At 43.5% G+C, this 16,230-nt stretch overlaps 2 protein-coding genes across 2 annotated transcripts in view; one reads left to right on the forward strand and one right to left on the reverse strand.

Moving 5' to 3' along the window:
• Positions 1-2,282: 2,282 nt before the first annotated feature.
• LOC112573003 lies at positions 2,283-14,350 on the reverse strand. The gene is made up of 11 exons (XM_025253036.1): positions 14,331-14,350; positions 13,163-13,291; positions 9,823-9,925; positions 9,289-9,443; positions 8,473-8,623; positions 8,132-8,300; positions 7,792-7,852; positions 6,963-7,168; positions 3,040-3,219; positions 2,543-2,728; positions 2,283-2,296 (listed from the first exon to the last, which is right to left on the reverse strand). Exons 2-11 carry the CDS (start codon positions 13,225-13,227, stop codon positions 2,283-2,285), a joined length of 1,290 nt encoding a protein of 429 aa, XP_025108821.1. The 5' UTR covers positions 13,228-13,291; positions 14,331-14,350.
• A 199-nt stretch (positions 14,351-14,549) lies between these two features.
• The window catches only part of LOC112571455, a 58,059-nt gene continuing 56,378 nt past the window's right edge, over positions 14,550-16,230 (forward strand). Inside the window, exons 1-2 of the mRNA XM_025250433.1 lie at positions 14,550-14,700; positions 15,062-15,221. Coding sequence (XP_025106218.1) covers positions 15,078-15,221 — 144 coding nt within the window. The 5' untranslated portion in view covers positions 14,550-14,700; positions 15,062-15,077. The remainder of the gene's footprint in view (positions 14,701-15,061; positions 15,222-16,230) is intronic.

Here is a 16,230-nt window from a genome sequence, read left to right on the forward strand (position 1 = left end):
CTTGCTTACCGGTCAACACAGGCCTAAGTGACGAGGCGACGTGCGAACCCAGTCAATAAACACAAGTCGAGCACAATAAACACAAGGGCTCAGTACCTCCACCTCATTCTGTCTTGGTATTAAACACCAAGGTACCGTAGCTCTCCTCATCCTGTCCTAGTAATAAATACTAATTACAGTATCTCTCCACCATCATGTCCGGGTAGTACCAGTAGTGCCGGTAGTACTCTTCATTTGATTGCATTCAGTGAGAGCATTTTGCATGATAGTTCATAGAATATCAGCAGTTTTCTCGAGTTCTTACCACTGAGAGCGACCTTGACCATGGTGACCTGGGCACCCACCACCCCCACTTTAGAGTCTGACACGTGCTGAGGTCGTGACCCCATGTTGATGTCAAGGCTGGCCTTTATCACAAAGTACAGCTCCTCAGGCTGTGTGCGGACACCCTCATCCCTCTGGTTCTGGCAGCTGGTGGAGCTGCTGATGTAGGTGGAGTTGACGGAAGTACCCTGACTGTCTGTCACAGCCACCCTGCAGGTGGTCAGGTCTGGTGATGTGTCAACTGAAAACACATCACAGCACCACTTCTGTAGTCTATATTATACAGTCTATATTGTGCATAATTATAGTCTGTATTCTATAGTCTATATCTATATAGTCTATAAGTACTTTTAGGAAGTTTACGTAAGCAAGTGATAGAGTAATGGGACTTGTGGTGTAAAGAGAATTAAAATGAACATTAAGACATTCTATTGCCATTCGTCGACAATTATTCATAGTTTCAACTCAGATGTTTTCATTTTTCCAACAGTTATTAATTATTGTTTATTGTCTTAATTTTGTGAAAAGTTCGATGTCTAAGCTGATAATGTTTGCTTTGGCCAGGTTAATTTGTCAGAGGTCAAAGCAAGACCTCAATATTGTTACAAACACTTCACAAATGTACATCGTTTGCATCTTTTGCTGTGATGTGCAATTCTTTGTAAAGATTTGGTAATCGGAATAACTTAGTTTTGGAAAGAGCTGTATGAAATGTCTGGTACATTGTTTGTTCTCACTATTCTCACTTCTCGCAGATATATCCACCTCAGAGATGGATGAGCCCAAACTGAAACTGATGAGCGCGAAAAATCAGTCAGTTGTCAACATGTCTACAGTCAAATGTCTACCGTAGGCTGAGTTCATCAAAGCTCCTCGTGTATAAGGCTTGCATTCCCAGTATACAATTCTTAGTGACAATTCTACTGCACACTAAAAGCTTTACCTAGGTTCTTAAAACATTTACATTAAAACATTTGCAAACAATAAAGTCGTTGTTTTCAAATATCAAGCAATATGCTCATTGTTTTCCAACATAACCTTCTTCCATTGTGAAATACTCACGTTGACATCGCACACCATTGTTGATGTTGACAAGCTTGAAACCAGGTCGACAAACACAGCTGGAAGCCAAGTTGCTGGGTCTGCAGTCTCCAGGCCAGCAATGATCCTTTGGCCATGAGCATATGGCTGCGAATAGTTGATGTACAGTGGAACCTCGGTTAGCGAACGCCTCGGATAGCGAATATTTCGGATAACGAACAAAAATTTCGTTAAAAGTTTGTCTCGGATAACGAACAAAATTTCGGATAACGAACAGCCACGTGGACCACACGTGACCGACCAGCATGTCATCATTCGCGCTCGAGACACAGTTACGATCGGTCGTTCCTTATCTATGCGCATCCTTCTTATTTAGTGATTGTTGTGAAGCATGGCTCCAAAGAAGATTAAGAGCAATTAATAGTAGTGAGGTAATGACAAGGAAGCGGCCAACAAATGAATTGAAAAAGGAAATTATTTCAAAGTATGAAGATGGCATGCGTCTGTCGGATATGTGATGTCGTATTATCGAAGAGTTTTACAAAAAGACAGAAGGAGCAGACACTGGACAAGGTAATCCCACCCCTTACTCCCACACCTGCTTCCAACACGCCGTCAAAACGGCAATTTTCTGATGTTTAAATGCTTTCGTTAATGTTATGTTTAACTCCATTATATTGCATTCTAACTGGCCTTATGGAAAAAATTGTTTCGGATAACGAACATTTCGGATAACGAACAGCTTTTCAGAACGGATTAAGTTCGTTAACCGAGGTTCCACTGTATTTGTAGCATGCGAGGGTTAAGGTGAACACGTGACAAATAGATGTGATATAGGGCTACACGAGGATTAATCAAAGTGTAGGCTTATAAAAAGAGGTCAAAGTTGTACCCAGGTGCAGACATAGACAAAGCTATCATCTCAAATATCCTGAAAGTAAAGTTCAAACGACCATCAAATTCATTTTGAATTTAAGAAACCGAGAAAGATTGCAAACGTCTGTAAGAGTTGTGTTAAATGTATTGTTCTGAACACAATGGATGAGTGAAAACAATATACAAATATACAAAAGATTCTACTTCTGACGACGAAAGAGGTGCAAGTGAGACAGAAGAAGCAATCCTGGCCATTGTGTGCTAGAATAAAGTTTCATTGTAATGAAATAGTTTGGCTTACCAGCACATGTAGGGAAGGTCGTGGTCCAAAAGGCGGAGTTGGAACTGGCATCGCACGACACGTATTCACTGCCGTGAAGTTCAAAGCCTGTGTCACACGTGTGCCGACACCTTGACAAATACTCGGTAGACCGTGTACAAAGTCGATCTCCATTGGAAAAGGTCGCTGGAGAATTGCAGTGGCGAACTGGTGCACAAAATGTTGTCCCATGTGAATACTGACCAAGTGAAGGGTCATCGAAGAAAGCGAGCTCATTCAAGTAAGAAACATAAGGTCCAAACAACTAAACATAAGCCCACAACATGCGTCACCCAAACAAACACTAAATCAAGTAACAAAAAGTATTTTTCGTAATCAGAAAGTCACTGTCATAAGCACAATGGTCACAGCAATGTCCTTCGTGTCACAGTTGTCACTGTCAGAGGTGACAAGTACGGTTACAGCTGTCATTGTCAGAGGTGACAACAAGTGCGTGTTGTTTATTGCGCGTGACTCACTGGCACAAGTCGGGAAAGGTGAGCTCCAGGAATTGCGATTACAGGTGACAGTGCCACTCCCCTGGAGCTCGTAGCCAATGACACAGGTGTAGGTGCACACTGAGCCGTCCACGTTGTCCTCTTGACCATCGCAGGACCTGTTGCCGTTGACCAGGGAGGCAGCAGCTGGGCAGCGGTTTACTTTGATAAACAAATTGTCAGAGGTAAGCACAGGTGAGAGCAAGGCTTGACGTTTCCAATCCACACCACACCTGGCCTCATCAAGCTGACTTCGGGAGAAGGAAAGAAGGTTGTCAAAAGCAATGTTGTAGGTTTACACATTGTCATTGAACTGTTAGTCTCATGTTTCTTTTCAAGAAAAAAGCAAATGATTTTATCGTCCTCGCGGATCATCAACGGTGTCCTCGTCAAATAAACATTTCTTGCAACCCTTTTGCCATTCTGTGAAAAGACTGCATGTGACTACTTGTCACGACTTTTAACGACTTATTTTGACAAATAAGCTTCGTGCTGTGCTCATTGGAAAAGCTGTCATTTTGACCTGACCACACTCTCGACCTGCAAAAGTACTGTGGCTGATGAACACGTGACAAAATCACGGGTAAGTCAGGGAAGATATCACACAACGCATACATAATATAATACATACCCTGTATCATGTCACGTATAGATCAAGTACCTAATATCGCGCACACATGTCACGCATGTCTCGTTGACCTGGCACGTGCACCTTGTGAGTCTGTCACAAATATCGTGTATACCAGTAACACACATTAATTACCTGTCACGTATATTTTGAAGGTGCAGCTGTCGCCGCTGGTCCACCCCCAGCCAAGCCACCCGTCATACTCATACTTGACTTCGGAGGAGCCTTCAGGGAAGCAGTCCCCAGAGTTACCCCCATTGTGTCTGGTGCTATGAGTACATTAGTACATTGTTACATCAGTCACAGTTGTCACCAAAACATTTCACAAGAAAAACGGAGACTTACGAGGGTCCAACAGTGTCGTGGACAATGTTTTCAATTGTTAGCCGGAGTCTCCATGACTACATACGCTGCTATAGTGTTGTGGGACCAGCAAATACTCTACAGTCATCTACATGCTACAGAGCGGTGCTGTGGTCAGCAACTACACCAGTCGAGCCCCACAGCCTACATTGTCGTTGCTCGTCGGTTTCACGCTCTGCTCCACTGACGTCAACATCGATAACAAAATGGACGACACAGAGGAGTGATTTCATTCAGCTTGTGACTGCAGAGTGTCAGTCAATGGTCAAGTGGTGTGCACAGAGACAGACTGGCTGATGTGCTAACGGTGTGTGTTAGTCCACACCAACACCTTCGTGTGCACGTGTGACGGTCACGTGACTGCAACTGTTTGCTGTGCAAGTTGTGTGGCGAGTGTTTCAAGGACTGGTTGTCAGGGTTTTTCTGGCTATGATCGTGCTTTTGTAGACATCGTGGGCTTTCGACTGAGAAAATCAATGTTAATAATGGGCGTCGTTGTATTAATATTAATATGTAATAAATATGTCATAAATATGTACCTTTATTTGTTCTACGGTAGTTTTTTTCAGAGTATTGTTAGGTGTGTGTGTGTGTGCGCGCGCGCGCGCGGAGTTGAAAGAATTCTTTTAATTGTATTAGCTCAACGGGGATTATCATTGCTTTGCGAGTGGGAATGTTATCTTAATTTTGTTTGGAAAGAGTTGAGTCAGTGAGTATGAGCTTATCTGTGAAGATCATATGAGTATTTTGTATAATGATATATTAAACACACACACACACGTAGACAGCCTGCAGGACAAAGGTGTAGTCCAGGGATGGCGAACCTTTTTCAGTCCGAGTGCCAATTATTTCAATTTCAAAGCAATGAAAATTGCTGCGTGCCAAGTCGGTCTACTTACTGACGCCGCTATACAAACGAAGTGCTACAGCCAGTAACCAGTAAGTTTGCTGCGCGGAAAAAATAAAGCTGCTTAGTATAAAATTATAAATTATAAAATAATACTTATTTATTCAACGTTATTATACTGACCTACAGATTTTGAAGTCTTGGGGCAATTAAGTCAATCAATGCGACTTCTGCTGTTGTGAGGTAGATGATAACAGTTTGGTATCTGGGGTATACCGTGTATTCTTCAAAGTTACACACGCCGCACTTAAATCATCGGTCAAGCGATTTCTGGCATCTGATTTGATATAATTCATTGTAGAAAATAACGATTCGCATGAGTAAGTAGACGAGAAAATTGTCAGAATGGATGTTGCTACTTTTGTCAGAGAATTGAAAGTTTGAGGCAGGTCATTCCAGACTTGAAGAATCTCATTTTCTGCCAATATCTGAGGTTCTAATGATCCATTTAACCGTTCACCTTCAATTAATTCAAGTCGTATTCGTAAGTCAATAAATTTTGTTTCCAAATTGCGCTGGACTGAAACTCAACAAGTTGCATTTCAAAGTCATCTAATCCCATCCAAGAAAACATGGTCAAATCCAGAGTTTCGAAATCTACTGTATCCACCATTCTTGGAAAGCTCTGCCACTTCCTTCTTCTTCATTAAGTTTTCTTTTTTTAAACTTTGAAAATGACATGTTACGGTAATTATTTTAAAAATTATTGACTGAAACGCTAGCGAACAACGTAGGACCTCCTTGTGTACGACCGAGGCGTTTTGAGAATCTGCAAAATGGCGGGAGCTAAGGAGAACTTTCAAAAACGAGATTTGTCTTGTTCAAATTTATTATGCGCTATGTCATATGATACCCAAGTTAATAAAAGTAATACGAAGAAATTATGTGGAATATGATCCAACATCACTTCTTTAATGTTATTTACAGTTTTCAGAAAAAAATGAAGGCTATTACTTATGATAATTAAAAAATTTTAAAAATCCATCAGCGTCGTCGCGTGCCGCACAAAATCGTTTCGCGTGCCAAAGGTTCGCCATCCCTGGTGTAGTCTGTTTTGTTTTGGAAAGAAGTAATATGCAACTGACTGGATGAGAGTGAACGAGTGAGTGAGTGAGTGAGTGAGTGAGTGAGTGAGTGAGTGAGTGAGTGAGTGAGTGAGTGAGTGAGTGAGTGAGTGAGTGAGTGAGTGAGTGAGTGAGTGAGTGAGTGAGTGAGTGAGTGAGTGAGTGAGTGAGTGAGTGAGTGAGTGAGTGAGTGAGTGAGTGAGTGAGTGAGTGAGTGAGTGAGTGAGTGAGCATCCTATGAAGAAGACTGTGCAAACAACATGCATTATTCAACACCCGATGCTTTAGTCCGCGTACCTGAGCTTATTGGGTTTTCCGTGTGTGGTTAGAATGCGAGGGGGTCGGTCAAATTTATCGCCCTGCATTGCTTGTCTACCACACATTTTATTTTACTTATTCGAGTTTCCTCTGCATGTTACAGGTGCGGGCTCTCTCACACACACGTTATCATAACACACTGAACGGTATGTTCCACCTCAGAGCAGGTAGAAACACACGTGACAAGACTTACGTGTCTCCTGACGGTGGTCTCCACGTGGCTACAGCACAGATCTTCTTGGATGGCGCAGTCAGGTGCTGGTCGGTTGGACAGTCTGTGTAGTGGTCAACAACCGCTCGCTTTCTTCTCCGCCCTGCTGCAGATGGCAGCGATACAGCAAGTAATCAAGTGAAACGTAGGTACATGTGGAGCGATACAGGAAATTCAGCGAAAAATTAAATAAACAAAAATAAGGATGGTTTTTATTGCCTAAGGTAAAGACTGTCGGCGTAGGTGCCTTTCTGTGACATTCATATAAATATTTTATACATGTCTACTTAAATGCAATATCATCATTTTCACCCTGATGTTTCATCTTACAACATCTGTTTGTATTTGTTGTTGGCGTAAGTTTCCATAATTTTCGCTTAAATCAACTGTTCATACGGTTGATGCATTCTTTACCTCCAGCACTTCGCCAGATTCCGTTAGTGCACTTGATTCGGATGATGACGCCATTGACCTTGCGCCAGCACGTGCTGCCCTCGCCCACACGAGAACCCATGACGCCATCAGCTGTCTCCCAGGTTTTGTGGCAGGTCATCCCCACAACTTCCGACTTGCGCTCAAGCAAACATGATTCCCTCATCTGTGGAAGTAGATGGAAGTCGCTGGTGTGGAACATGCAAGACACTTGGCATGAGACTACCACGTCGCTTAGCACTGACCCTCGCCACAAGTCGGGCTGTTAACCTGGTGTTTATTTACCTCTATGAATATCTATGATGCTGATTTTACGTGCTCAGCTGAATGGTGGCTATCCCGGTGCTACATTTCTTTACAGGTCAACTCTGTCAAATGAAAGCGGATTGTCTGTAACACAGACTGTAATGGTTGCTTTCATCAGAACAGTTCTTCAGTAAGACTGTAGCAGCTTTTGCTATCGAGATCTTTCCTCAAAAAGTTTTTTTTAAGAGAAAAAAATCTGAGAACAAAAGCTACCCCTGCCGTTGGCTACAAATTCAACTAAATTAACGGAATTTCTTTTCGAACTAGTCCTTTATGTTGCCACTCGTAACACAGCTTCACATCGCCACATTCGATGACAAAACTTCCCTGACTTGTAGTAACTGTGTCGATGTGTTAAGCTGTAGACCCTGTTTCTTGATGAAACAAATGCTGCGCACCTTCCTAGTTTAGTCGTTACATGTTAGCTTTGCCTGCTATTTTTGTGATTATTACTAGTTTAGTTATTTATTGCTTATTTAGTAATGGCATAAAACGTAGGTCTCACGCTCTTTTCCGAAGAAGAAGAGGATCGTGTTTGTAGTCCGGGGAATGAGCAGCAAACCGATCTGGAAACGAAAAGTTAGACAAGAAAGTAGGGGAAAATAATACTTTGGCCACAATGATGCTATGATGACATGACGGCAGTGTGCCACTGTCAAGTACTAACAACAGCGATGCTTTGATGACATGACGGCAGTGTGCCACTGTCAAGTACTAACATATACAAAAGTGAAGTTAAAGAAATAGCACCTAACCGCCAAACCACAAAGGTTCTGAACTAACACTACAGTGACTGGGAGACAAGTACTCTGCTTAGTGAGTACACGGAACACTCATAATGACACCTGTGCAGAGAAGGTTGAGTAAAGCTGCTGTCATGTCACTGAGCAGCGAGGAGTGGTTCACTGTGATAACATTGCAGCCAGCGTCCATCAGCCGGCGTGTGACGTCACCAGCCAGGGGCCCTACGGCGACCACAATGAGCTGTGCTCCTTGCTGCCTCAGGAGGTGGGTCTGCGAATGAAATGATGAGCGGAAATCATGAATGGATGACATCAGATGACAGTGCCAACAAACTGAGAGTAATACTGGCTATAGTAGTACAGGAATGGAGTAGTGACATCAGATGATAGTGCCAACAGAGTAATACTGTCTATAGGGGTACAAGAATGGAGCAGTGACATACCTCTGTGAGTAGTGTCGGCAGGTGGAGCGGGTGGGTGCGAGTGATGAGCACAGGCAGCCATGACACCCAGACTCGCGCTGTGCTCAGCAGCTCTGTTCGCGCCACGTGCACGGCTCGCGCTACATCAATGCTGGTGTCTGTGGTGACCAGTCTGTGTGTTCACACGATCACAGGTAAACAAACTCACTCACATGTCCGCATACAAACACAAATACACATGTAGACTGTGAGTAGACTTCAGCCATACACTGACCCTGAGGAAGTTTGTACACAATGTTGTTTGCTTTGTCCAGACTCACACAGTCCTAATGGACTTGTCCTCATCTAGTGTCAGTAGTAAGGCTACCTCAAATATCCTAGCTGTCTGTACATGATTGTCTGCACCATATCAACACTTTAGACACCAAAAAGAAGGCTAAACGCTTATATCATTATAATAAATTTAAACACGTGTTAAAGATTTACATTCAACTTAAATTCAGTATGTGTGTATATATATATGTGTGTGTGTGTGAGAGAGAGAGAGAGAAAGTTTGCGATTCTTGTGGCAGTAGTGAAGGAAGTTATGATGTGCGCTCGCACCAGAATAGTTGTCAGAAAGCAGTTGCTGGATAGAAATGGCGAGAAGCTTACAGTGATGGTAGAAGTACAGTGCTGTCTCAAGTGCATGTTCTTCACGCCAGCGTCTAATAACATCAACTAGACGCAAGTTATAGGGCTAGGAGACCCAGGCAGTGGGTGTTCCTACATGCGAGACTATAAATTACACCTTCTAGAACCCAAAACAAGAGTCATGCAAATGAAAGATTGACTTACGATTGGTTGGCAGCAGCACACGATTGTAGACAAGGTCCGGAAGAATAGGTAGGACCAGGTGTGCCATCGACTGTCTGCAGGCTGCTCCAGGTGCAACAAACAACAGGATCCTTGGCCATGGCAATGCCAGCCACTCGTGTCTTGCCCGGGATCATCTATTTACAAACATTTGTAAAACTGGTGACGATCGGTAATCGCCGGTGAAATAAGAAGGAAAAATGAACTTTAAGCAGGTGAAATAATGTTATTTGATAACAGTATAAAAATTGTATGTAAAAGAAGCTTTTCTGTGCAGTAAATTGATTTAGTTTGTGTAATCATTGTTAGAAGGCTTTAACTGGCTAATGTTAATGTGAATTTTCTCTCACAATACTCAGCCGTGATTTCCGGTTAATCTTCCGTTTCTCATGGACTCATTTATCTTCTCGCCTAAAATAATACGGGTGCTAGTCACAGATGGACTGTATCTTAATATGGCTGTTAACGACGACAACGATGACGACGAGGATGATGATCACACGTTACCGATGTTACCTCAATGTGTGTGACGACATCAACGACAAACTTCATCAAGTCACCGTCTGACGGTTCCACAAGAAAGGCCACGTCAGCCTCAAGTCGAGTGCACGGCTTGTGACTGAGCGAGAGACAGACACATGATATCAGTCTCAGGTTGTGACTGTCATAAAAGACACAGACGACAGGACTAACGCACTTTTATAATGACAATCGCACATTATACACCTGTACTACTGGTATGAACAGAAAGAGGGTACATCACACATTACACAAGCAATACTGATAACTACAAAGACGATAAATCATCGCACGTTTCACTAAAGCACTCGTGGATGTAGCCACAGGGTTAGGTCTGTATGAGGGTGTAACGAGGACCGTTGTACAACACATTACAAACACAGGGCTAGTCGTCAGATCCCTACACAGCATGATGAGTACACAGTTTTACACGTCCTTCACAAAGTGCTACACAGAATGATGAACACAGCAGCTCCTTTCAGTACTACACAGCACACCCTCAACACACTGCCAGACAGAAGGATGGTACCAGAGATGCTCGCTCGCGCGTGTTTACTCAGTCTGTCAGCCATGTTAGTATCCTTATTATTGTTACTGATGTACAGAAAGGCAATTCATTGTGTGTCTCACCCTCATTTGACTACATGGTAGGCTTGTACAGATTGTTTTTGTTTAACCACCTCACACCGATGGCGGACAATTAAACTGCTCACGGAAGAGCCTGCCATCTTTAGAACCAGCAGGTGCAGGGTTAAACAGATCTTCAACAGTTAGGATGTTTACTAGAACTTTATTGACATCAGTAGCTTCAGTAAGGCCCTTCTTACTAGAACCTGAATGACTTCAGTAAGGTTTGCGATAGTCTGGCACGAGGGGCTGAAGGTAGGTGATGCGGAGAGTCAACATCGTCCAATGGCTGTATGTCGATTCTGACAAATCATCGTGTAATGGCTCTGTACCACTTCTGGAACAACGTTTCCCAACGACGGTGGGCCCTCTGTCTCCGGTCCTGTTCAACATCGATCTTGAGATCATTATGCGGGATGAGCCTCATGAGCTTCACACCTCCGCGCCCATTGGAGGAAGGCCACCAAGCAGCCCACGCATTGCCGACGACAGTTGCGGGCAGCAACAGTGAGTTGCAGGCTGCCACATACAAGCTCGCCTCCACTCCATACAAGGTGCAAAGTAGTTTAGGCAAGAGCAAAGTAATGATGAGCACCATCAGATAAGAAAAACCGGAGATCCATATGAATAGTGCACAGCTTGAAGTGATATACAATTTCAGGTACCCCGGGTGCCACGCTTTCTTAGGACAGCAGCTGGGCGGTTGACGTTTGGCAAAGAATCACTGTCATGGACCAGTCTGTGCCTCCGTGTTCTTCGGATTATTTTAACCCTTTTGCGACTTAACGACTGTAAGTCTAGATTTAATGAATGAGAATGTCAGAGGGGAAAAGGTTAACCGTGACACGAAGTATTTGGAACGAGGTAGAAAATGTACTCAGCCCCGGAATACTGAAAGACGAGTCTGTCACGACATGTAAATGTCCCGAGTTGAAATTAGAGAGTAGACCAGGGTAGTAGCCATCCACGCTGGATGCGGCGCGGTACTCACCCCTTGTGAATTAACCTCGCCTAGACGAGGTATGACATCTTTTTCTGTTATTGCTTGTGGAATTTAAAAGATTTAAAAGTTGGCATTTGACATATGAGAGAAAGATGTGTAAATTGGAGAATAATTTTAGTATAGTGTAACCTCGAGTTACAGGTTTGAATTGTATGGGCTGAAAGAACTGGAGCCCTTCTGGATGAGAAAGAATCGCCTCCTTGACCATTCCTTGATCGCCTTTCGTCCAACACCCAACAGCACGTGGGCTAGGAGCACCGTTAGCCCCGTGACGTCACCGTGAGTACCTCCGCTGTGACCCCGGACACCGCCTGTTGTCGTCAACCACCGAGTTGTGCCGAGCAACCAAAGAGTTCTTACCCCCACTCTCGGGGGGAAGGATCAACCGTTTCTACGGGAAGTGTATTTGTGTGATGTGGATTCTAGTTAACTGAACATGTGGAGGGCGACACCCTACGAAAGCGGGACGATGAACTGTGAGTAACGTACACAACGATTGCTAGAGCGGTGGTCATAAGACAGATAATGGAACCGGAACATTAGAACTGGAAGCTTCTTGCTAAACAGTGGGAGAGAGTGCGAGGAGTATTTAATCTTCATACTTTGATTGTAAGATGTGACTATGTTGAGACTGATCGTGGGGAGTGTCCCGGATGTCAACATTGCACGCAGCGTTTAGATGTTCGTCACCTTTAGAGCACTGTGTTGAGGTGAGTTGTTTACAAACAAGTATTGTGAACAGTCTGAAAATTCCAGAGCCACTCGACAACGAAATAAACATGATGTGAGCATCCTCAGGCTATCGTGTTTTTGTGTGTTGAAAAAAAGTGCTATTGTCGGGTGCGAGTGTGTTGTAGAGCCACCCGTGCCGTGACAATCACACTAGCATTTGCAGCGACGGCAAGACTAATGAAAATCTGGGAAAGCAAAAGTAGAAGCTTTGTAAGAAAAGAAATATAATTCAAGTTATACAAGTCCCTAGCGGTTCCCATCATTCTGTGTGCTTGCAAATGTGGACCTTGCTAACTGAAACGGAGAGGACCCAGGCATTAGAAACAGCTTCAGGAGACTGTTCCAAATCTCTTAAAACACACAAAATAAAAGATTTCGTGCTCAATAAAGTCGACACCCTGGTGGGTTCCTATAAACTTCTGCTTGTCATCGTCAAGCGATGAAAACTGATTTAGCTCGGCCATGTTGCTCGGCACGACAGTTTACCGAAGACAATCCCACAGGGTAGGGGAAGGAGGAAGACGTCAGGGTTAGCAAAGAAAGAATTGGCTGAGAGAGATGAAGGATTGGTCACGCTGTCAGATGGAGGACCTACTGGAAGGTGCTCAGACTGGCCCCGATGGCGCGCCTTTGGTGTTGCTAGTCTCCTCCTGTCCCCTCCACGACTAACACTTGGTCTGAGTCCAGTTGATACCAGTTAAGAGTGATGATAATGATGGAGGATGGATAGAAGGATGATTAAATGTAATATCCCATATAAGTAAGAAAGGAAAGAAAGCAAAGCTTTACAAAATTCGTATGTTTTGACCTTAGCAGTAATTTCCATAATGATAACGGTCTATTTGTTACATGATTACAGCTAAGCAGTAACGGATACACGGGTCTGTTTGTTACATGCCAGCAGAATATTTCGCAGTACGCTAGTGGCAAAACACCCTGGGTATGTAATCAAACGACAGCAAGTTAGGAGTCTACCTGTCTGTAGCATCGGAATCGTGTGATATGCAAAGCAGCAGCATGAGAGTGACCTTGACATCCATGACTTTTAGCTTTGCAGTCGGCGGCGATGGAGTAGGTCACACTTCACTGACTGCGGCCACAAAACTGCACAACCCACAGAAACTACTCTTGTCATTCACCTTACAGATGTCATTATATTAAGAGAAAAATCTACTATTTTATAATACTAATACATATATACATATACTGAGAGAAATTTCTACTATATTATAATACTTATATTTATACATAAATACATTAAGAGAAAGACGGAATATTAATAATAGGTAGTAAGTAATGGCTGTTTTTGTTTTGTCCAAAACCCTATATCTTACAACATTTAAAATCAAGGTAATGAGTTTCAAGTGTGCGAATGCGTTATTAATTCGTTAAATGTTCAACTCAGTCAGCTACCAAGATGGCGTCTGGTGCTGTCAGGGTTGTAACAGTCTTTTAGGACCAGAGTATATGCTTTTGCTTGTTTGTTTGAAATACGCTTGGCACTTTGGTTACTCACCAACAGGAGGCCGCTCATGGCAGAGGCGCTAGCAGTCTACTTTGTGAACTATCTCTGAGCTTGTCCGTTAGTTGTCAGGGGCGGGGCTAAAAATGTCCCCAAGCAAAGGGTGGAGTTACAATGCTCCTCCTATGTGTCAATTTTCAATTATGAAACTGGAACATTCGATAAGCCCTAGATTGTTGGCATGGTGACCAATGTTTGCTCAGCTGTCCCTCTCATTGATACCTAATCAATCTTGATTTATAGGACGTAAATTACATCTAGAGTGCTGTGCCCTTTTCAATAGCCCTATATGAGCGGTTCAAAAGGTCAAAGCAGCCTCAGAAGAATGAATGAAAACACAAACAAAAGCAATCGCATAAGCAAATATTAATAGCACTCCAACAAACAAGAACATTAAACAAATAAAATGAAAGTAAACATGCTTTGATGTAACAAAAATAGAAGACAATCGAACTGTATATGTTGAAGGTTCTCGATAGCAACATTCAAAACTAGGTTAGTGGGGTGGCTGGGTGGGAGACTTGTACTTTAGCCTTACGGTATCAGACCCTAAGTATTGCTTTGATTGCTTTAAAGCCAGACACAGTGCACAAGAACTGGTGTACAAAGACCAGCCTTTACCTTGTTGTTGCACCTGTTCAAACAACAGATAAGACTGCTGTTGAAACGTGTTTGTAATAGTTCACTTCTTGCACCAACCTGTGCTGACAACCGTTTGCGTTTATTCTGAGAAAAGATCGCTTGGCTAGGAACGAACAGACCACCTCGTCACCTGAAGCCTTCAGGCCCTCAAGGACCGCCCACAAGACGAAGGCTCCTCCCTTGCACCTTCTCCGCTCCGCCCCTCATAGCTGCTCCCAAATTGCTTTGCCAACAAGAATATACATAGGTAAGCACATCACCGCACAGACAGCGGGCAAGTCGGGTGGCGAATGTGTCTTGTCAAGTCAGAGTAACAGCAACCAGAAATCCTCCTACACCTTACAGCCCGGTGAGAATTAACATGGGGTTGTTTATTTTGTTTATTTTCTAATTTCGCGCACCCTCTCGCTCTCACCCCCTTGTCTCTCTCACTCACGCACCCACCCACGCACACGCACACACACAGTTGTTTACTGACGTGTTTACATACGCAGTGTGTGAAATTTACTTGCAGTATTTACATACTCACCTAGTTATTGCTGTCGTGAACAAACTACAAATATCATTTTGCATTTTTTTATTTGTATGTTTGTCTGTTTTGCGCTTTGGTGTCTTTTTTTCTCGAGGATTTTGAGTGATCGTGCTGCTGCGTAGGAAAATCTTTACTTCAGGCCAATTCTTTTATTTGACTTGTTTTTTTTTTATTTCAGAGTGTCCGCAGGAAAAATGTGGCTAGCGGGCCTGGTGCTGGGTATGGCCCTGCTACCCATGTCGCAGTCCTACTTCTTTGAGGTGGGCTTGAGTCACCACTACACATACTGGGCCGTTAACTCGCTCATCGGACAACACAACGTCACCACAGTCTTGAAGGTATTGGTGGAAGGTGCTAGAAGGTACTAGTGGAAGGTGCTAGAAGGTACTAGTGGAAGGTGCTAGAAGGTACTAGTGAAGGTGCTAGAAGGTACTAGTGAAGGTGCTAGAAGGTACTAGTGGAAGGTGCTAGAAGGTACTAGTGGAAGGTGCTAGAAGGTACTAGAAGGTACTAGTGGAAGGTGCTAGAAGGTACTAGTGGAAGGTGCTAGAAGGTACTAGTGGAAGGTGCTAGAAGGTACTAGTGGAAGGTACTAGAACACCCTACACGTATCTCTACGCAGTATGCTAACACTGTACTGATGACTGAGGAAGAATATTATCACTTAGCTCCGAAAGCCCAGTGCACTTCGCAGATTAGTGTGCAAGAAGTTAATTATTAGTAAGCCGAGACTTTAGATAGTTACACACAATCATGTGCTCCAAGATATGCAGAAAGGTTAGTATATATGTCCGGCTAATAGTCTCAGGTCTCTTGTTTATATCTTTCCTATCACTAATTCCTACCACGTGACTGCACACTATCCCACGTTAACTAACAGACATTCGTATTCACACACCACCTAGCTGTAACACAGAGATGACCTTCGCCTCCTGGGGGAGGATTGTCTGCTGCACTTAACAGGATTGTCCTTTGCTGCATGGAGGGTCCTTTTATGCACCATAGCAGAGTCGATGGTCACAGGCCGTTGATCTTTTTTGTTACTGGTCGATGACTTCAGAGACCCTTGACATGCACGTGCTGCACGTGATGGACGTGATGACACGTCTGCTGACGCGGACAATCCTCTAACATCATTAGTGTCCCCTTCCTGTCACTCCTACCCTTGTACTTATTTGTGAGAGTAAAACAATGCGCGGAGTTAGGAGTGGACCAGCCTGACCAGTGATCGCTGACCAATGATAGTTGTGTAGTGATACCTGACCAGTGATAGCTGACGTGATAGTCGACCATGAATATCCTTGATATAAGTTGGTTGCTTGGTTTATATATATATACACACAGGCT

This window comes from Pomacea canaliculata, linkage group LG9 (assembly GCF_003073045.1).
Source record: "Pomacea canaliculata isolate SZHN2017 linkage group LG9, ASM307304v1, whole genome shotgun sequence".
Taxonomy (NCBI): Eukaryota; Metazoa; Mollusca; class Gastropoda; order Architaenioglossa; family Ampullariidae; genus Pomacea; species Pomacea canaliculata.

What these genes read in the sequence shown, in the direction of transcription:
- LOC112573003 (XM_025253036.1), bottom strand. Translation starts at nt 13,227, where the DNA reads ATGGATGTCAAGGTCACTCTCATGCTGCTGCTTTGCATATCACACGAT. An exon ending in TGCCGACACTACTCACAGAG is followed by an intron (nt 8,301 to 8,472) that starts GTATGTCACTGC and finishes TTTCATTCGCAG; the next exon opens with ACCCACCTCCTGAGGCAGCA. An exon ending in ACCTTTCCCGACTTGTGCCA is followed by an intron (nt 2,729 to 3,039) that starts GTGAGTCACGCG and finishes TTTGTGCACCAG; the next exon opens with TTCGCCACTGCAATTCTCCA.